Genomic DNA, 21,343 nt, shown 5'->3' with positions numbered 1-21,343 from the left:
TAATAATAAATAATTTAATTTTTTTCCATAAACATTAGGTTAGGATGTCACTTTTTATTCATTAATTTAATTCCTCGAAATGATGATGAAAAAAAACGTACGATGTATGATTAATATAATAGCAAAATGTATGTTATATTGTAATGTATCTAATAAATGATAAAAAAATAATTATTTAAAATTATTAATCATCAACAAATTAGCGCCATCTCTCAACCCGGATTAATACTAAAACTAATAATCTCAAATTAATTTATTTTAGTTATTTTCATTTAATTATTTGATAAATCGTATTAAATAAATTAATTATAAAATTTGTTTACATTTTTTATAAAAGCAAAATGAATAATTAAAATAAAAGTGACGTTACGTTGTTCGACATTAATTTATTTATTAAATTTGTTTTATTTACTAATAAATTATATATTAATTTAATCCTTAATTTTTAAATATTTCATTTAAATATGTTTATAATTATTTAAATTTATATCGGCAATTAATTAACAATAAATCTGCGCCATCTCTTAATCAGAATTAAAGATAAATATAGCAATAAAATTAATGTCATTGAATCAATGATAAATTAATTAATAATTTATTTATTTATTTAAAATTAATACCTAAATGTATTAAATTAATCAGAAATATTATTTTTTAAATATATTTGTAAAAACTTATTGAAACTGTCAATTAACTTGACGTTAGCAGTGTCATCTACCGCGAAATTTTCGTAACGTTACTCCACATCGGGTGTTGTCAAAATTTATGGAAAAATGTAAGTTTTCGTTCGGAATTTTCTGATTTCCATGCATGTTTATACGTGTTTTATTGTTAATAACCGGCGGGGATCTCGCCCCCATGATCGTTCACCAAAACCCGGCTTAAATAAACCGGAATCGTTCCAACTGCGTAAGCCTGCGAATAAATCAAAATATTCGGCTTTTTTAGTTGTTTTTGTGCTAAAATTACGCACTGTAGGATAGTTTTGGTTCGTTCCCGGGGTAAATTTAAACGTCCCTAAGCCTTCAACTCGTTACAAAGTTATTTTGTTAATTTTAATTTCACCGAAAAGGTTCAATCAATTTTTTTGACGTTTAACAAGAGCAGGGTCGTATTCAGGGTGGATTTAAATTCATTTTTATTTTGATGTTAATAATTTTCTACTATTTTTTAGATAAAACCCCGAACGAGAGTGCACACTATCGAGTGTTTATGGAAAGATATAGAAAAAATGCAAAAAATCCATAATAACGTTCATAATTAAAACAAAAAGTTATAAAAAAAAAATAAAATAAATCATTTTAAACATATAATATTCTCATACGTAACCAAAAGTCCTTTAGCTGTGATACCACCCCTTCGGCATTGTTAATTTTGAAACTAAGAAATTTGAAAATAAATTATTGCTGGAATATTATTAAACTGGAAGTGGAAGAATTAAATAGATATCCAACATTTGTAAGTCATGCAAATCGTGACGAGAAACGTTGCGATGGTAAAGATCGTTCGGTGAGGAAGAGTCGCTGTGTTGGTTGTCACCCAGAAATTATTGGAAAAACGGGCCAGTCTTGCCCCAAATTTGAACAAGGAGTGTAAGTTAATCTAAGATAGCCATTACTGGATAATAAATTCAATTCGTTTAGATCGACTAGCCCGACAATTCCTCGTAAGGGTAGTTCGTCTGGGCCTCCGAGCAGATCTTGCTTACGGCAGCATGCATGGCGTAAATCCCTGACGGAACCGTCAAACCCAAAACCACAAGTTCCATTAAAACGTGCCGTTTCAAGCTCATCGGGTCGCCAATGTGAAACGGGGGAGGATGTGGTTGCATTCGAACAACTCCAAACAACATCGTCAAACACAACCCACTCCTCCCCCACAACAAATAAAACCGGGAATGTTAACGTTACTGTAAGTAAAAATTCTTTTGATATAGTTAATTTAATTTTAATTGGATTGCAATGAAATAGGAAGCATAACAATATTTATTGTAAATAAAATAATCATTGATTCAATACATAAATCCTTCAATTATTAAAAATAAATAAAGTATTAATTGATGAATCAATATTTAAACAGGCTAAAAGCTATTTGAGTTTATATATTTTTAAGTTTTTAGCATAACCTCAAACAATTAATTTTTGAGATTAAATTTATTTAAAAAAAAAAATTATTTTATAAGGTTTTTATCACAAAAATCGAAAAATAAAATGAATTTGCATTAATTTGATACTTAATATGACGTATTTATGATTAAAAATAACGAAAATAATTTTTTTTTTTAATTTTTTGTTTAGAATTGGATGTTTGAAATTTTTAAATTAGTTTAAATGTTTTAACCATTCCTTTTTATTCCCCCTCATCATTCTTTTAACTTTCAAAAGCGAACCAACTCAGTTATTGTATCAGGACTGGTTGTATATTAAAGTATATCAATTTCAAAACAACAAAGATTACACAGCGACACACTATGCCTTTTATTTACAGTATTTACACTATTATTAAATTCACACAATTCGTTGTCGACACCAGTTCTTATTGTTCGATTTCATTTCCAATTAAAACCGAAATTTAAAACTTATTGGGTGCGTAATTTTCCTGCTATTTAATTAATTTTAATTCCATTTCTATACATCATTTTTATCAGGGTTTTTTATTATTGTTGCTTTGGTTTCTAAGAATTTTTTTTTGTGTTTGAATTGATTTCGTTTTATTTTCTTCGTATTCCACCTATTCTTCATTCAAAAACTCAACTCGCGCGCTGATTTCTTATCACAATCGGTGTACGATTACTTTACTTCTTCTTGCGTTGTAGTCGAGAATGCCCAGTTTATTTTGTGTGGGCCCCAAAGAAACAACAGTTTTTATCATAACCTATAAAACTCCGTTTTGGGTGCGTTTATTTATTTAATTCCTTGATTAGATTTTAACTAGCTTGTATTGAATAATAACGCTTTTGATGAAGATTGTTACATTTGAATTAGGGCTAAATAGAAAAATTAGTTGCTGAATCAAATAAAATTATTAATAAATAAATAATTTAAGTTGGTAATAGCGTCGGTAAGTTAGAAAATTATAATAAATTGGAATTAATTATTTTATTTTAATTAATAATGACTACTTAAACAAAAATATTTTGATTTTATGTAATTTTTTTCTTGAATTACATGCAAACAATTGTTTTATTACATAAATAATGTTAATTTAAAACAAATAAATAAGATGAGGTTATGTTGTTTAAAAAAAATTTGTTTGACATCTTTGATATTTACGCGTCTAAGACAGTTCCTTATAAGGTTAATTAAAATGCTAATTTTGATTATATTTTTTAGCAAAAATCTTCATCAAAACCACTTACACCAAAAGAAAATAAAAAGCATAAAGAAATCTCGAAAAAAAAACCTACCTTCCTTCAAACGAAGCAAATTGAAGCAAAATTTCCATCCGAAGAGAAACCGGCTGATATTGTTAACGTTAAACACCCGCTTGATTACCCGGAAAGTATCGAGTACATCGATCACGACGATCCATCTTCGGATCCGTTAGAATCCACGTCAAGTAAAGGTTATTTAACGATCGATGAGAGTGTGATAAAAAGGCAAGTTGAAAGGAGACCCCATAGGATTAGTACGAATAGCACGGAGGATGAAGGGATTGTTAGTAATAAAGCTGGGAGTAAATTGAAGAATAAATCTAGGAATAAGCCGGCCTCCACCAGGAAGAAATTGAGGAAGGATAAGAAGGAGGGTGGTGGATCCAGAGCTTCGGGGCATTTTACTACCGATTCGAGTTCTCCGGAAGATATTACTTGCGTTAAGAAGCGGGAAGTTACTACAACGGTTGATTCTACTAAAACTACAAGTTTAAATCGGTAATTATTTAATTGAGGTTATGTTGTTATTATAAAAGTGAGGTTAAAACTTATTTTGTGTTTATTATTATTACATTTATTTGAAAAAGGACTTAATAACGAATAAGAACCTCAATTTGATTTAGGAATTGATTATTTTTTATTAACAAATTTAATTAACAAAAATTTGAAATGTCAAAAATGACAGATAAATTTTTTTTTAAATTAATATTAATTTTAAGAAATAAATTAATTTTTTTTAAATTATTTTTATTTATATAGGTATACGTTTACGAAAATAATTCCGGAAGAATCGTCATCAAGTTCAGGTGGGGGAAAGAAATCACGCACACAAAGTTGCAGTTCGATTCCTTACGATGATATAATCGACAATTTGGCGGTGTTTCGAAAAAGTTTCGACAACGTTCATTTTTGCCACGGAGAGAATTTGGATTTCGATTTAAAAAAATCGGGGGAAATCGGCAAAAAAGTTCATATCCCGGAGGAAAAGAAAAAAGTGATTTCGGATATCTCTGAGAAGGGGTTGCGGAGTTTCGCTTCCGTTTTTGTTAACGACATTTTAGATTCTGCCACGCGGATTTTAACGCATGATAGCTCGAAATGTATTCGATTTAGCGGCGATCAGGAAAGCATCGAACAAAAGCCAAAGTCACCGATCCCATCTGGGAACGGAAATATTCGATGTGATACTCCTAATTTAGTCCCGGTTCTTTATGTGCCCAAGTTGAAAGAGAGCGGGTCTGATAATTTGTTGGATGATGCTGGTGGTTTTGTTGAGGAGGAATACGAGGAGGAGTATTACGACACTTGCTCGGAGATGAGCGATTCTAGATTGGCTGCCGGGCTGATTTTATCCGAAATTACTGATGCCGTGGATAAAATCGTTCGGGAAAAAACTAAGGTTAAGAAAAAGGATAAAAGTGTTAAACACGGCGGGGTTACTCAGTGTATTCGAGTTGAAACCGATTCAAACGCTGATGATGATTCTGATTTTCCGCAAGGTGGGTTTAATTAAAATTATAAGATTATTTTTTAATGCTCTTTGATTGTAGGTGAGATGCAATTGGTGCCATACGACGCAAAATACAACCTCCCCAAAAACATCTTCAGCAAATGCGCTCCAGAAATGGTGGAAATCACTGATCAAACCATCGATATGCTCCACCAAAACGTCGATGTCACCGAGAGTAATTTAGAATCAGAACAACCAGTAATCGAATTCCCCACGGAAGTTAAAGACGAAGATGATGTTTATAAACCGATTGCGGTTAGCCCCTGCGGTCGCTTCTTTAAATATGAGGAAGAGATTGGGAGGGGTTCCTTTAAAACCGTTTATCGCGGTCTTGACACCCAAACTGGGGTCGCGGTTGCTTGGTGCGAATTACAAGAAAAAAAATTAAATAAAACCGAGAGGCAACGCTTCCGAGAAGAAGCTGAGATGCTCAAAAAGCTACAACACCCCAACATCGTTAGGTTTTACAACTATTGGGAGTCGATGACGATTGCAAAAAAGAAAAACATCGTTTTGGTCACCGAATTAATGCTGAGTGGGACGCTAAAAACTTATTTAAGGAGGTTCAAAAAAATTAACCCCAAAGTTTTGAAGTCATGGTGTCGGCAGATCTTAAAAGGATTATCATTTTTGCACTCGAGATCACCTCCAATCATCCACAGGGACTTAAAATGCGATAACATTTTCATCACCGGAACGACGGGTTCAGTTAAAATTGGCGATTTAGGACTGGCAACATTAAAAAATCGGAGTTTCGCAAAATCCGTTATCGGAACCCCCGAGTTTATGGCCCCGGAGATGTACGAGGAGCATTACGATGAAGGTGTGGATGTTTACGCTTTTGGAATGTGCATGTTGGAGATGGCAACGAGTGAATATCCTTATTCGGAGTGTTCGGGGCCGGCTCAAATCTACAAAAAAGTTATTTCGGTAAATTCAATTAAATTAAATTAGTTTTTTGTTGATTAAATTTTTTTTAGGGGGTGAAACCTGCTTCTTTCGATAAAGTCGAAAGTTCCGAAGTAAGGGACGTTATTGAGAGTTGTATTAAACCCCGAAAAGAAGATAGACCGCGCGTTAAAGATTTATTGGTCCACCCGTTCTTCGAGGAAGACCTCGGATTAAAAATTGAGCTCCTCTCCCAGGAAAATAGCAAATTAACGTTTCGTCTCCGCGTTATCGACCCGAAAAAGCGCACGCATAAACATAAAGAGAACGAGGCGATTCAATTTGAATTCGATATTGACTCGGATCGAATCGATACTATTGCCGAGGAGATGGCCAAATCGGGCATTGTCTTTGATGAGGACGCTAAAATCGTTGCGAAGGTTTTGAGAGTTCAAATTAATCAAATTACGAAAGAAAAACATGAACAAGAGAAATTAAAGGAAGCCCAACAGTTGCAGTATTTGCAATATCTTCAACAACAACAAGTTCAACAACAAGTGCAACAACAAGTTCAACAACAAGTTCAACAACAAGTGCAACAACAAGTGCAACAGCAAGTACAGCAACAAGTTCAGCAACAACAAGTACAGCAACAGCAACAAATTGTTGGGTTACCTCAACAACAACAAAATGCGAATTATCCCCAAAATAATTATCAACCTCAAAGTGATAATTTCCAGCAACCGAACACGACGATTTTGCAAGATTTTTCGGAGGCGAATCAAAATCAAGGAATACAACGTCAGCAATCAGTTGAGCCGGTCCAACAGCAACCGATTATTCATAAGACGGCGATTCAGCAACCTTACATCCAACAAAATCTGCAACAACCCCAACAAGCGGAGTTCTTGCAAATCCAGCAGGACGCCCAACATCGGTTATCGACGATTTCCCAACCTGAATTGTTGCAAAATCCGCCTCCCCAACAAGAACATAGGTTGAGCGTTGATAGCCAGATTGATTTGCAAAAGCAACAAATGCTGCAAGAGACTCATCGGATTAATTTTCCGATGCAGGATTTGGGACAAAATCAGATTATAGAACATAGGAATTCGATCACGCAAGCTCCCACTCCGCAAGAGTTGCTTCATTTGCAACAAATCCAACAACAAGATATTCAGCAACAATCGCAGCAACAACAGCAACAGCAATCCGACGACCAACCTCAATCTCATCGGCTGTCTACGACTAATAGACCTCAATTGCAACAGATTTTGGAGCATGGCGATGTTGCACAACAGATGATGGTCCAACAAATTCAACAACAGATTTCTCAGCAAGATATTTATTTTCAGCAGCAGCAACAGAATCAATTGCAGCAACAAAATCAGTTGCAACAACAAAATCAGATGCAGCAGCAAAATCAGATGCAGCAGCAACAACAACAACCACAGTTGCAACAACAAGCAAGTCAAAGTTCTTTGCAACAAGATGTTGGTTACGTTCAACAACAGCAACAACAGTATATGCAGGCTCAGCAACAACAACAAATGTATACCCAGTCAGGTTATGGACAACAACAGCCTCAAATGAGTTTGCAACAGCCACTTCAAGGTCAACATATGGGGCAAATTCAACAGCAGCAACAAATTCCTCAACAACAAATTCCCCAACAGCAGCAAATTGCTCAACAACAAATTCCCCAGCAACAACAGATTCCCCAACAGCCTCAAATACAACAACAGATTCCCCAGCAATCACAAATGCCTCAACAATCGCAAATACAACAGCAAATGCCCCAACAATCGCAAATACAACAGCAAATGCCCCAACAATCGCAAATACAACAGCAAATACCCCAACAATCGCAGATTCAGCAACAAATTCCCCAACAGCAGATTCCTCAACAACCACAGCTTCAACAACAGATGCCTCAACAGTCTCAAATTCAGCAGCAACAAATACCCCAACAACAGATCACCCAACAACCACAACTTCAACAACAGATACCCCAACAAACTCAAATGCAGCAGCAACAAATACCCCAACAACCGCAACTTCAACAACAATCTCAAATTCAACAACAGATTCCTCCACAGCAACAACAAATACCCCAACAATCACAACTGCAACAACAAATTTCACAACAATCCCAAATACAACCACAGATTCCCCAGCAACCTCAAATACAGCAACAGATTTCGCAGCAACCTCAAATACAGCAACAGATTTCCCAACAACCTCAAATGCAGCAACAGATTTCCCAACAACCTCAAATACAGCAACAAATTTCACAGCAACCTCAAATACAACAACAAATTTCACAGCCACCTCAAATACAGCAACAAATTTCGCAACAACCTCAAATACAGCAACAAATTTCGCAGCAACCTCAAATACAGCAACAAATTTCGCAGCAACCTCAAATACAGCAACAAATTTCACAGCAACCTCAAATACAGCAACAAATTTCGCAACAACCCCAAATACAGCAACAAATTTCGCAGCAACCTCAAATACAGCAACAAATTTCACAGCAACCTCAAATACAGCAGCAAATTTCGCAACAACCCCAAATACAGCAACCTCAAATACAGCAGCAAATTTCTCAGCAACCTCAAATACAGCAGCAAATTTCGCAACAACCCCAAATACAGCAACAAATTTCGCAGCAACCTCAAATACAGCAGCAAATTTCTCAACAACCTCAAATACAGCAACAAATTCCTCAGCAGCAAATACAACATATTCCTCAACAACAAATACAGCAACCGATTTCTCAACAAATCGTTCAACCAGCTCAAATTAATCAGCAGCAGCCTTCCCAAATGATAACCCAACAATCCCAAATAATCCAACAACCTTCTCAAGTGATTCAACAACAACCGGTTCAGCAACAACCGTCCCAAGTGGTTCCCCCGCCTCAACAACCATCTCAACCTGTTGATAATGGTGTAATTAATCAGCAGCATTTTCAGCAACAATCGCAGCAGCAATTAAGTTATCAATTTGCTCAACAAGCTCCGAGTCAACAAGGAATGGGTGCGATTATGCAAACTGACGGGGTTTTTCAACAATCGGGGCAACAACAATCGCAATTTTATCCGCAAACGTCAACGGGGCAAGTTGTTTCGACGGTGGTTCAACAACTTGTTGCGCCCCCGATGGAAGCGTATCAAGAAAAAAAGGCGCCGTGTAATTTGAGCGAGTTGAACCATCACGTGACGATGGTGCTTCAAGGACAAGATTATCATAGGTGATTAAAAAATTAACTTAACATAACCTAAAATTTTTTTTTGTGACAACCTAAAATAAATTGCATAAATTTTTTTTTAATTTTAATTATATTTCGATTAATTCAAATTAATTTTTAGATTGTCAACAGTATCGTTACCACCAATGTCGAATTTTGAGCCAACCGATCAACGTCGAATGTCTTCCGTATCTCAACCACCAACTCACACCGATTTTATTCAACAACAACAATTAATCCAAGAAATTTCTGAGGAAACTCCCCCACCACAACAACAAGTTGTAAATTTACAAACAATCACGGAGCAACAACCCGTAATTGACCCAATTGAAACTAAACCACCATTATTAGCAACTGCAATATCAAGTGAGGCATCGTCGGAAGAAAAAAAGTTATCCTCTTCATCATCAACCACAACAACAAGTGGTTCATTAACTTCGGGATCAAGTAAAGAAAACGTAAGTCATAAACAACGGAGTACGTCTACGTTAAAAATCGTTGTGAAAAAGGTCCATTTGGACGGGACTGTTGAGTGTCAGTTGATTTCGAAGAAATCAACGGTGAATTTTGAGTTTAACCGTTTCGATTCGAATTTGGAAGATGTGAAAGGGAAGCTGTTGAGAGAGAATGATTTTAAAGACGATGAGGTGCGTAATGTTGATGATCATTTGGGGGAGATCTTTTCGAGGTTTTACGAGAACCCGGATCAATCTCAACGATACGTCCAAAAGGTAAGATTACTTCTTAATTACTATAAAAGAGGTTATTTTTTAATTTATAACAAAATATGAACTTTATTTGTGCCGCTTCGTACTTGATTTAATATAATCAGGTACGACATGCTTCGTTGACGAGGCAAACTTCGAGAAAAACCCATCGTAGACATAAATCAGTGAGTATTTTTAATTAATAAAGGAAAAGTTACATTTTTATATTAATAAAATCAATTAGTAATTAATTATAGATTTAGAGGTTAAAAAAAATTAGGTTGGTTTCTCTGAAAATTGATATATCAATAGAAATAATAACATAACCTTAGTTTTTCTTGAAATTTTTTTCAAATTGATTTTATTATATTAAAAAAGTATAATGACGTTAACATAACCTCTAAACTAAATCACTTTTTAATTAAAAATTAATTTTTATATTAATATAATGAATTAAGTTGGAAGAAAATTAGGTTGGTTCCTCTGAATATTGAAATATGTCAATACAAACAATAACATAACCTAAAAATTCTTTAAATTGATTTAATTAATCGAATTAAACTAACAGGTGAGTTAAATTATTAAAAAAAACTTTATTAAATTAACATAACCTCTAAACAAAATCATTTTTTCATTAATAATTTGCTATTAAACCTTGAATTCGATCTGCTTAAATTCGACATGCTAAATCTTCCTCTTTTAATGATCAAATTTAAATCTTGGGGTAAGTAATCGTCGTCAACCGAGAATATTTTTTTCGTTAACCATTCATTTTTAACTGCTTCACTACCCGTTAATTGGCACATAGCGTTACAATAAGTGTGCAACATGATGTTTTGTATGTTAACCTTCCTTCTCCACACTTTCATGCGTTTCTTGTACTCTGCAAGTTCACTCTTCTTTCTGATGTATTCCATAACTTCCGGAACTTTGTATGTTTTAATAACGTTTTTGAGGTAGTCGAATTTTTTTTGGCTCACATCCAATTCACTTATGGTGTGGTAATAATTGAGATTTAAGTAATCCATTTGTTTGCTGATTTGCACTAATTGACTTTCCATCGATTTCGTGAACGTTTCTTGCTCCTCCAATAAATATTTGTGCTTTGTTAAGGTTAAATTAACCTTTCCAGACATGTGTTTGATTTCATGTAGACAATTATTCTTTAGGTCGATTTCTTCTAAGAAATTTTTGTTGGATATTATTAATTGCTCGATATCTGCTTCAGTTACCGTTTCCCCAAGCTCTTCTTTTTGGGCGAATAACAGCTTTAACTTCCTTAAAGAAGTGCTTAAATTCTTTCTGCGTAAACGTAATTTCTCCATGATGATTACGGAGGTTTTTAACCATTCTTGCATGTATCGCACGAATTTTTCAGCTGGGATCTTTTGGGTTAACTCTTCAACAGCGCCAATCACAATTTGTTGCTCGAAGTTACTCTTCGTTTCGTTAATTTCGGCCCCACGAATCCTATTTTCTTCAATTTCAGCCCTCATTTTGTTCTTAAGTTTGCGAGCGTGCTCTTTAAATTCTTTTAAATTTACCTGAATCGTGTCATAATCTCTCAAAGCTAAATCAGTTTTGACACTGAAATTAATTCGCGGGCCTTTTAATTTCTGCTCTGTTAAAGAGGGGGTGTTACTATCGATGCTATCGTCTATTTTTTCGTTACTTTTCGTCGTATTTATTACTGATATGCCCGATACGAACCGATTTTGCATCGATTGTAAGTGTTGCATCGTTTTTTCCATACCAGATATTAATCCGGGTTCGTTTTTTTGGAGAAAATGTTCGAAAACCATATTTTCCGTTTTCATGCGTTTTACCTCATTCCTAATTCCTTTTATTAATATTGTGAAATCGGACGATTTTAAAGTCGCAAGCTTAGCTTTCGTTTCTCCCCATTTGTCACCTCGAATAAGACTTCCATCTAATTCCATTTAAAATAAAATGTTAAATAAAAATTATTCACAAAAAACATGAAAAAAATGTTGAGTTATGATGACATTTCAAGTTTTAGTTTTTGTGTGTTATGTTGTTACCATGGCAACTAGTTTTTAATTTCATAAAAGGGATTTATTTAAAAAAATTTAATTTATTTTTAGATATTAATTAATTTTTGCATTGTTGCATAACGACGGTTGCCAAGATCAACATAACAAAACAGTACTTCAGCGTTAAAGCAAAGCAGCGGAAAAGTAAATTTCACTTTAGCGCCATAACGCTAAAGAACATTTCACTTTAGCGCCGTATTATTTGCAACGTTTGAAGAATAACTATTATGTGATTTTTAAACAAAACAATTAATATTTATTAAAAAAAAATAATAAAAAAAGTAAAAGTAAATAATGGGTTGGTGCCTCTAAGAAATGACATAACCTCACTTAAGTATGATCAATTGAGTATTATTAATTAATTTATTCTTTTTAGCGTGATGATGCCTCAAACGATCAAATAGCAGCTTTACAACAAGAAGAATTCGCCAAATTATCATCGCACGTCCAACAATCATTAACATCGGGCCTCCCAGACAAAGTAAATCAATTACAAAGTAGGGAAAGCTTAAATTCCTGCGGAACTGTCTCCCGAAAAACAAGCACAGCCAGTGATTACACCCCGGAGCATACTTACATTCAAAACAATAATTCATCAACAAATTTAGATCAAAACGTTATTTTTAGCGGTGAAAATCAAATTGACTCAAATCAATCTCAAAATGAAACGAAGGATGCCGAATGTAACACCGATCAGATACCGGGTGATAAAATCGATCAAGCTGAGATTACACCAAGCGAGGATGGAGTACCGAAAGAAATTGAGCATGAAAATGTTGATGTTAATAAACCGAAGGTTCCGCAAAGGAAAATATCGAGGTTTTTGGTGACTCCGGTGCTCTCTGATTTGGAAATGCCGAAAAATAAGGATTACGGGGGTCAATCAGTGCTGGATTCTGGGGGAAATACGCCGTTGGAAAGTAAAGAATTAATTGAAACTAAAGAAATTCATCGGAAAGATTCCATCCCGCTTGAAATTAAACCGATCACGTCGAATATTGAGAAAGATCAAGAAGTTACGTTGGAAATAGCCCCAAAGGAAACGAGCGAAGTTAAGGAGCAACAAGATCAAGGCCCAATTGGGCCGGAAATGATCACTTTGGAGCAATTAAAAATATCCCTCGATAATTTAAAGCATAGTAACGCTCCGAGGGAAAGTGTTGCAAGCGAAGTTAAGTGTCAAAAGGCGGTTACTCCTGTTCCGCTTAGCGTTGGAACTCCACAAAATCAAGTTTCAACGATTACGATGGCAGTAAGTCAACCTCCAGCCACAACTCCTTTAGTTAATGTTGGGCTTCCGGCGATTCCGGGAGGCTTTCAAGGTGCATTAGCTTCGGGAGGGGTTGGTTTTGGAACTGGAAATGAAATTTTTAAGGCGCAAATTCCTCAAATCATACCTCAAAGTCAACCCTCCCCGCAAATAATCCCGAATCAATTGATCCCAACACAGCCTCAATATCTAATTGATTCTCAACCTAACCAAGTTCCGTTACAACAACAAATTCCGACTTCGATTCCATCTCAACATGAACTACCCGTTGTTGTGCCACAAATTCCGTTATCAAATTCATTGTCACAAGTTTGCCCGCCATCTGTATGTCAAAATCCGCAAGTTGTTAGTTCTGTGAGTTCCTCAGGGGTGGCGCCGGTGTCGATTTCGCCCCCGATTCAAACGAATCAAACTCAAGGGGATATTTTTAATGTTAATAAACAAAGTAATTTAATGGGAGTGGATGGAACGAATTTGGTTGGAGCCGATAACGGAAGTATAGAGAAGGATAAAAAAAATGGGCCCAATTTGAAATTAACCATTGAAAAGTGAGTTTATTTTTAATGCTTTTTCATAAAATAATTTTTAATTTTTTTAGTTCGAATACAAATATCGCAAATCCCGACTCGGTTTATAGCCTCCAAGGATTACAGCAACGATTATCTTCGATTACAATGACAGGACAAGTTCCGGTAACTCTGAAATTTAAAAAAAAATGCTTCATTTATCAACTCAATTTTTTTAGGGCCCATTAAGCCCTCAAACAACGTTAGTTTCCGTTGATTTCACAAAAAGCATCCCGGATATAACCAAACAACCCACATCACCCGTTCAAGAGGAAACCCCAGAACTTATTGCGAAAGAAAGTATTAACGAAAAAATTGAAGAACCTCAAATAAAACCGATGTGTCAATTGGTGGCCCCTACTCCCGAGGTTCGAATCGTTCGTAGGTTTGCAGTTAGCTTAGTCACCGAACCCGATAGGAATCAATTAACCATACCTGAGAAGCATTTGGAGAAATCCGCTTCCGATTCGAAGATATCGATGGAGGCGGGTGGTACGATTGAGGAGGAGAAAAAGGATGATTCGATTCCCGAAGAATTCGACATTACGAGTGCTATACATAATACATATTATTGTACGCAAACTTCAGGTTAGTAACTATAATTTTAAAACTGTGTTTATAACCTCGCAATATCTAAATTTGACATTTAAAAAATAGTTATTTATCCACGAATTACAAAAATGCCCGTACTAGTTTTGTACAAAACCTAATTATCTTTCATTTTAGTGATTTATAAGAAGCCATCCTTGAAACAAGTACAAAAAGTGAACTTCGAAGACGTCGGCCGCTTCCAAGAATCGACTCACGATTCATGAAATCTCCTGCTATACCAATATGAGTTGAGATCTAAATTACGTTTTTTAATATTTTGGTGTCGGTGACGGCCGATGTCTTCGAAAATGGTCGTACACATTTTAATAAATTTATGTATTGTGGAAGTAAAGATGATTCTAACCTCAAAATATCATTTTGACGTAAAAATTGGAGGTTATGTCTATTTATTATTATAATTTTTTTAATTTAATTTCAGATGCGAATAATTTAGGAGTTGGAGATGTTGTAAGTAGAATTTTTTTTATTTGCAAGATTTAATTTTAAAAAATGTAGTTTTTAATTTAAACTAATTTGCATTGACTTTATTTGCATCTTTAATTTTATTTTACCTTTAATTTAACCTAATTTTTTATTTAACTAATTTTGTTGTTTTTGTTTTCCTTTTTTTGCTCGAAAACCCCCCATCTCATAAAACTTTCAATAAAAGAAATTAATCGGAGAGATCGAAAACATAACCTCAACCGCTAATTTCACGACATCTAAAACATCAACGGAAACGGAAGCGTTACGACTTAAAGTAGCATCGAGGTTATGTTTATCAATGCATCCAGCCTTCGAGACATTGTCTGATGATTCGGATAGTTCGGATAGCTTTAATCGAATTTCCCCGGAAAAATATAAGCAATGTTATGATAATTTAAGTAATCGTTTGGAGGAGATTTTTCGGCGTCCAAAACAAAGAATCCCGGATATTGTTGTGTGCCCCCCAACGAAGGAGAATTTATCGAATAGTTTACCTAATATTTATGAGTACGTTGAGAGAAAAAGGGGAATTTCGGGATCGGATTATTACGAGTCGGATGATTACGAGACCAATTCAAACTTGAGGGATCGGTTTGGAAAAACGCAATCGGAACTGGTGATTAAAGAACCAAGGAGGTTTATAAGGAATAAAAGAAAACGGAAATCTCCAATAACCCCGTTTCGATTTAATTTGTTGTTGAGCGGTGAAGAAGATGAGGAGAATTTGGAAAAATCTAGGAAGTTATCTTTACAAACAGATTCATCGAAGATGGCTTTAAAATCGAGGACTTTCTCACATCATAATTTAAAATTATCGGATGATTACCAAAAGGTTCCTATGGAACCCGCCGAAATTTTGCGTTCCAAGCAAAAGCAATCGATTTCTTCGCATAATTTATTTTCTGATTTGCATTTAAAAGATAAGTATCACACGGTTCATTCAACGAACAGTTTGGATTATCCGGCATCGTTAAACAAGTTTAATTTCGAGTTTAATAAACGAAGCAAAGAAAAAGAAATTGTTAGATGTTGTGGATGTGCTAAAACCGTACCTTTACAAGATTATGTTGAGAGTTATTACACGTATTCGGTAAGAATTTGGTTAATAATCGCTTTGTATTTTGCATCTCTACTAATTATTTGTTTTTGATTAATTAATTCATTTAATTTTTATTTTAAATAAATTTATTTTTTTAGGGGGAAACTTTCGAGGAGATGCTAAATCGGCAAAAAGCGGAATTAAACGCTTTAATAGAAGCACACAAGAAGCAACAGCTTGAATTTATGGGGAATTACGCAGGTTAGTATCGCAAAAGATTTAAGAAATAAATGTATGCATCATTTTCTGTTCAATAGGCAAAACGAAAAGCCAACAACCTAAATCGGACGACGTTAACGCCAACACGCACCTAAGAGATTAGTTTGATGAAGCGAAGATGATTTAATGATATTTATTAATTAATTAGGATTGAGTAAAAGCATATACATATATATTATATATTATAAAAGTTGATAAATAAAAAAAGCGATGTATATTATAGAGGTTATTTTTGTTGATAAAAAAATCCGCGAGATGGTGCTTATAGGTTTATAAAAATTGATGAGAGATGTCGCTTAATTAAATTAATAAATTTAATTTATTTTTTAAATTGTTTATAAGTTGAGGATTTTAATTAATGAAGTAAATTAATTATTAAATAATTTTTAAAAATTTAAACTAATAAATATGAAAGTGACAATTAATATGAAGTTGGTAATAAAAAAGTGATGAAACGTCAAAAAGTGATGTTCTTAATAATCTTCAAATTAACAAAAATGATTATTTTGTATTGAAAACCTGTGAAAACGTTCGGAAAAGTTGCGAATATCGACGTCAGTCGATTACGTCAGCGCACATGCGCTTAGTGAGTCCCATATTTTACCACTTCAATCGTTTTCTTACAATAGTGAATCACTAAACGTTGCCGCGTCCGCTGGTCGTTCAACAAACGGCTTACATATTCACATGTTAAATAGTGCGTATTTACTGCCAACAAGATGTTAATTAAAGAATAGTGAGTACAAATTTTAGGTTAAGTACACGAATTAAACGTTGTTCGATTCATTCAATTCGCCCTAAAAGTGAGGATTCAAGGTTTTTTTTCTCCACTCCGATTCGAAACCTTTTTAGTTCGGCAGATTAAACGTTAATAAACCGAAAAATCGAATCGATATTTGCGTTTTTGTAGACGTGGAGGCGTGATTTTGGGGAGAAAAAAAACCTAACCTAATAAAAAAAATTTTGTAACCTTCATTTCATTTTGCAGCCGTGTAACTCTTCCCTTGACCGTTGAAGAGGTAAGTTTTACTCTTAATTTAATAAAATCCATTTCGAAAGAAATAAAGTCATTGTTAATGATATCTTAAATTTTTTTTTTAATTTGATGATTTGACAAATTACAATTGATTTTAACTATTTTAATCTGATGCTTGTAAATGGGGAATGATACGATAACAATTTTTATTTTTATTTTATTGATAAGATTGCCACAATTTCATGTAATCCTCTTTAAACAAAAAAGAATATTTATTAATTTTTTAATTTTTTTTATTATTTGAGGTTGGCAACACTTTTTTTTTATTTTTAAATTATTTATATTAAAAATCTAATTATTTTAATTAATTTACAACGAAATAATTAAATAAATCAAAATTAAACAAAAAATTTAAAACCTTTTATAGAGCTTTTTATAGATTTCTTATCGTCAAAAAACCAAGATTAAGTGTTTATTTATTGAAGAGTAATTGGATTTTAAAGTTAGATAAACCATTATAAAGCGAAATAATCAAAGATTACGTCGATTTTTTACACAATTCTTATAAAAAAATTAAATCTGCAAAAAATGAATCAATGTCAACCAACACTTTTATTATTTTTTTTTTCAAGTACAAAGTCTAATTACTTAAAAAGTACACGTGCTTGTTTAATTTTAACAATTATCAATTAATTTAACAACTTAATTTTTATTTTTTAAACAATTTAAAGAAATTGTCATTTAATTTATGGCATCGAACAACATGAAATTAGACACCAATTTTAATCCAAAATGAACTGAATTTTTTCGGCGTGAAGTTAGCGCAAATCAAAAATAATTTCATTCTTAACCTAATTACATTAAATTACTTTTATGAAATAATAAAATTACAGATATAAACAGGTGCTTTAACGCACGTAAATAATTAATGCCATCCCCAAGGTTAATTTTAAGTGCGTCCAAAGTCAAGTAAAACTCAATCATTAACTTCACTTCCTTTTCAATTTTGTCTAACATAAATTTTACCTTTTTTGCTCGTTTATTTTTATTTATTCGCCCATATATTTAATTTCTTAATTTTAGTATCAAGTGGCTCAATTATACAGTGTTGCGGAAGCTTCTAAGGATAATACGGGTGGAGGTGAAGGTATCGAAGTTTTGAAGAACGAACCATTCACCAATTACCCCCTTTTGGGGGGGAAATACAATGCGGGGCAATATACTTATAAAATTTATCATTTGGCGAGCAAAGTACCTGCATTCATCCGATTATTAGCACCGAAAGGAAGTTTGGAGATACATGAAGAGGCGTGGAACGCTTATCCGTATTGCAAGACTGTTATATCGGTAAGAAGTAAACTAAAAATAATAATTAAATAATAAATTTAATGTAGTTGGGAAAAAATCTAATAGATGGCATAACTATAAAAGTGTCATTTCATAAAAAAATTATTTTGAGGTTAGATCTCCTCGGGGTTATAAACATTAAAAAACGATTACCTTTATAATATTTATTGTTCATTTAGAACCCTCCGTATATGAAAGGTAATTTCACCATAACCATTGAATCAGTCCATGAAAGCGATAGAGGTCAAACAGAAAATGTAAGTTATTAAATTAATTTTTTTTCTTTTTTCATTATTTCCACACCGACAACTATTTACATCACAACTACTTACATCTCAACTTTAAAACAAATTCATTCATCGAAAAGAACCCTGGTTATATGAAAGATAACTTTGTAATATGTATCGAAAGTATGCATTGTCCGGATAAAGGGCATCAAGAAAACGTAAGTGGAAAAAAATAAACGTTAAGAAAACATGTTTTTTATTGTTCAATTATAATTGGTTCCTTTTGGTTTAGGTCCATGAATTAACTGGGGAAAAACTAAAACAACGGGAAGTGGTGTACATCGATATAGCGAATGATCCGATTACATCCAATGATTACAAAGCCGATGAAGATCCGAAAACTTATAAATCGGTGAAGACTGGACGCGGACCTTTGGATACTCCCGATTGGAAAGATAAAGTTAACCCCGTTATGACTTGCTATAAATTAGTTACGGTAGAATTTAAATGGTTCGGATTACAAGTGAGTACATTTTTAATTTTAACCTTACTCTCTTTTTTGTTAGCTTCAAATTAGTAGGTGGCGGTAAAATTTATGCTTAATTTAAATTAATTCGGTGCTAATCCGATAGATGGCGATCAAAAAATAAAGCGTATGGAAACGTCAAATTTCCACAAACAATTTCTCGTTAATATTTAAGTTTATAATCAATTTAAAGATAAAATTTTTCGTTATACTAAGCAATTGGTTATCAAGAAACGTGTAAGATACGGGGAATTAATTTTATATTGTTATAAAAATGGTGATGAAATCATAAAGTTAGTAAGGAAATGTACCAACACAAATATAGTCATTAATGAAAAGAATGAGTTAAAGAAATGATTTAGTTAAAAAGCGAACTCGGCGCGCCTGTCGCCCCCCAAATACAACAAAATATATATCGGCATACATAGGAACAGTGATTTAAATCAAGTTTTTTGATGTTTATAATGGTATTTTTAACCTAAACATAAGTGACATAACCTAAATTCGCTTAAACGTCATTAATTATAATTGTCATCTTTAATTTTTTTATTATAACCTCAAACGTCATTCAAATTTAATACTTAACCTACAATTTTTTTTTTTAATTTGAAATTTTAATGTTAATTATTATTTTTTTTATAGAATCGAGTGGAAACTTTTATTCAAAAATCGGAGCGCAGGCTGTTTACGAATTTCCATAGACAAGTGGTTTGTTGGATGGATAAATGGCACGGTTTAACGATGGAGGATATTCGAGCAATCGAAGATAAAACAAAGGAAGAGTTGGAAAAGTTGCGCCAAAAAGGTGAAGTGCGCGGAATGCGCGCCGATTCCGATTAAAATTAAATTTAAACAAAAAGAAAAGAGATAAAAAGGTAAATTAATTTAAATTGGTTACTAAGCTCTTTTCTTTCACAAAAAAAAATAATTTAAAAAAACTGGAGTATTTAACGTTTAAAATTATTATTAATTGTTATGTACTTTTTTAATAAGTTTTTTTAAACATTTTTTTTCTTAAATTTGTTTCTTAAATATTTTTTCTTACATTTTTTTAGGTTAATTTGTATTAATTAAATAATTTATAAAAAAAAGTTTACAATGATGATAAAAGGTTACCAAGTTTCTCTTTTAATTATTTCTCAATGTTGCATTTAAAAAGAAATTAATTTTGAAATAGAAAGATAGCACAATAAATTTATAAAAAAATTAACCATTTCAAGAACGATTTTTGAAGAAATAAATGGTAATAATAATAATAAATAATAAAAAGTGAAATACATCTAGTCAAAAAGTGTATTTTTTCCGTCACTTTAGAGACTATAAAAATAATAATAATTAAAATGAAAATTACTTAAAGAATGTTAATGATTTTTTCGTAGTTGAAGTAATTAACTTAAATAGGTGAAAATTGTATCAAAAAAATTAAATGAAAAGGTTGAAGTCAATTTATAAAAACTTTGGTGTGTGGAAAAATGTTCCAAAAAAAAAAAATTTATGAATAACGTCTTATACAGGGTGTTTAGGGGGTTTCAACTTAAATGATAAAAGAGGTTGTCTTGCCATAAATTTTCTCTTAAAAATGATATTAAAACCATTCCAAAAATTAAATGGTACTAATTAAAAATCTTTTTATCCCTTAATTTTTTTATTTCGGCTTAATCCCAGTGTTTTAGATTTGTATAAAAATAGAAGAAAACAAATTCAATATTGTAAAAAGAATTAATTATAAATAATTCCTTGTAAATGTGTATTTTAAACTAAAAAAAGAAAAGTTCTACTTCAAATAACCGTAAATAAAGATTTTAAGATGCAGAAAATGTTATTTAAGTGAAAAAAGAAATAAACTTAGAAATTCGTTGAGCTTATTTTTATCAATTTCTAATTTTAAACTTTAGCCCCTCACCAATAGATGATCTCTCTTTACCTTATTCCCGCTCATCAAAAAAAAATCCCGCATTTCAATCAGCTACACAATATACGACTATGTATGTTTGGTTGCCTATTTTCAGCAGAAAATATTAAATTATAGCTATTAACATACCGAGAAATGTTATGATATTTATTACAACCGCAGATGCCAGGTTGAAACCGAGCTCGAAGAGCGAGGATTTTAAGACATCTAAGGCTTATCTGTTCACTAGACATCTATTATCGAATAACTCCATTTTTATTAGAAAAAAAGATTTCTTTTCCTTCTTTACTGTTAGTTGAGCTACTGAATTGTAGATGTCGCTGGATAACTCGCCTAAAA

General features: G+C 32.9%; 3 protein-coding genes across 5 annotated transcripts; 2 read left to right on the top strand and 1 right to left on the bottom strand.

Annotated features, from left to right (window-relative positions):
- Positions 1-1,305: 1,305 nt before the first annotated feature.
- LOC111414101 (serine/threonine-protein kinase Wnk-like) lies at positions 1,306-16,236 on the top strand (the record flags this gene model as incomplete). Its single annotated transcript, XM_071201098.1, has 15 exons — positions 1,306-1,592; positions 1,644-1,911; positions 3,333-3,871; positions 4,133-4,872; positions 4,924-5,813; positions 5,864-9,027; positions 9,146-9,755; positions 9,857-9,916; positions 12,162-13,603; positions 13,654-13,747; positions 13,801-14,209; positions 14,652-14,680; positions 14,883-15,788; positions 15,896-15,998; positions 16,055-16,236. Coding segments are annotated over 15 exons (9,606 nt in total), but the record flags the coding sequence as incomplete, so codon positions are not given.
- LOC139432487 (cilia- and flagella-associated protein 263-like) lies at positions 10,305-11,768 on the bottom strand. Its single transcript, XM_071201110.1, has one exon. The coding sequence runs from the start codon at positions 11,669-11,671 to the stop codon at positions 10,355-10,357; it is 1,317 nt and encodes a 438-aa protein (XP_071057211.1). The 5' UTR covers positions 11,672-11,768; the 3' UTR covers positions 10,305-10,354.
- A 208-nt stretch (positions 16,237-16,444) lies between the features above and the next one.
- Positions 16,445-20,957, top strand: LOC111414116 (phosphatidylinositol transfer protein vib). Of its 3 annotated transcripts, XM_071201111.1 has the most exons (7): positions 16,445-16,752; positions 17,005-17,035; positions 18,076-18,339; positions 18,707-18,784; positions 18,859-19,089; positions 19,735-19,967; positions 20,148-20,957. In XM_071201111.1, the coding sequence occupies exons 1-6, from the start codon at positions 16,736-16,738 to the stop codon at positions 19,930-19,932; spliced, it is 819 nt and encodes a 272-aa protein (XP_071057212.1). In that variant the 5' UTR covers positions 16,445-16,735; the 3' UTR covers positions 19,933-19,967; positions 20,148-20,957. The 3 variants fall into 3 exon arrangements, with proteins under 3 accessions (XP_071057212.1, XP_022901070.1, XP_022901071.1); XM_023045302.2 differs by having other exon boundaries at positions 19,735-20,214; XM_023045303.2 differs by lacking the exon at positions 18,707-18,784 and adding an exon at positions 18,519-18,596 and having other exon boundaries at positions 19,735-20,214.
- Positions 20,958-21,343: the final 386 nt, after the last annotated feature.

Source organism: Onthophagus taurus, unplaced genomic scaffold, assembly GCF_036711975.1.
Source record: "Onthophagus taurus isolate NC unplaced genomic scaffold, IU_Otau_3.0 ScKx7SY_16, whole genome shotgun sequence".
Taxonomy (NCBI): domain Eukaryota; kingdom Metazoa; phylum Arthropoda; class Insecta; order Coleoptera; family Scarabaeidae; genus Onthophagus; species Onthophagus taurus.
Note: the sequence above shows the minus strand (reverse complement) of the source record. Positions and strands in the feature narration are given on the sequence as shown.

Coding starts and splice junctions, on each gene's coding strand:
- LOC111414116 (XM_071201111.1), top strand. Junction 18,785..18,858: donor ATAAAGGGCATCAAGAAAAC/GTAAGTGGAAAA, acceptor CTTTTGGTTTAG/GTCCATGAATTAACTGGGGA. Junction 19,090..19,734: donor TTAAATGGTTCGGATTACAA/GTGAGTACATTT, acceptor TTTTTTTTATAG/AATCGAGTGGAAACTTTTAT.
- LOC139432487 (XM_071201110.1), bottom strand. CDS start 11,671: ATGGAATTAGATGGAAGTCTTATTCGAGGTGACAAATGGGGAGAAACG.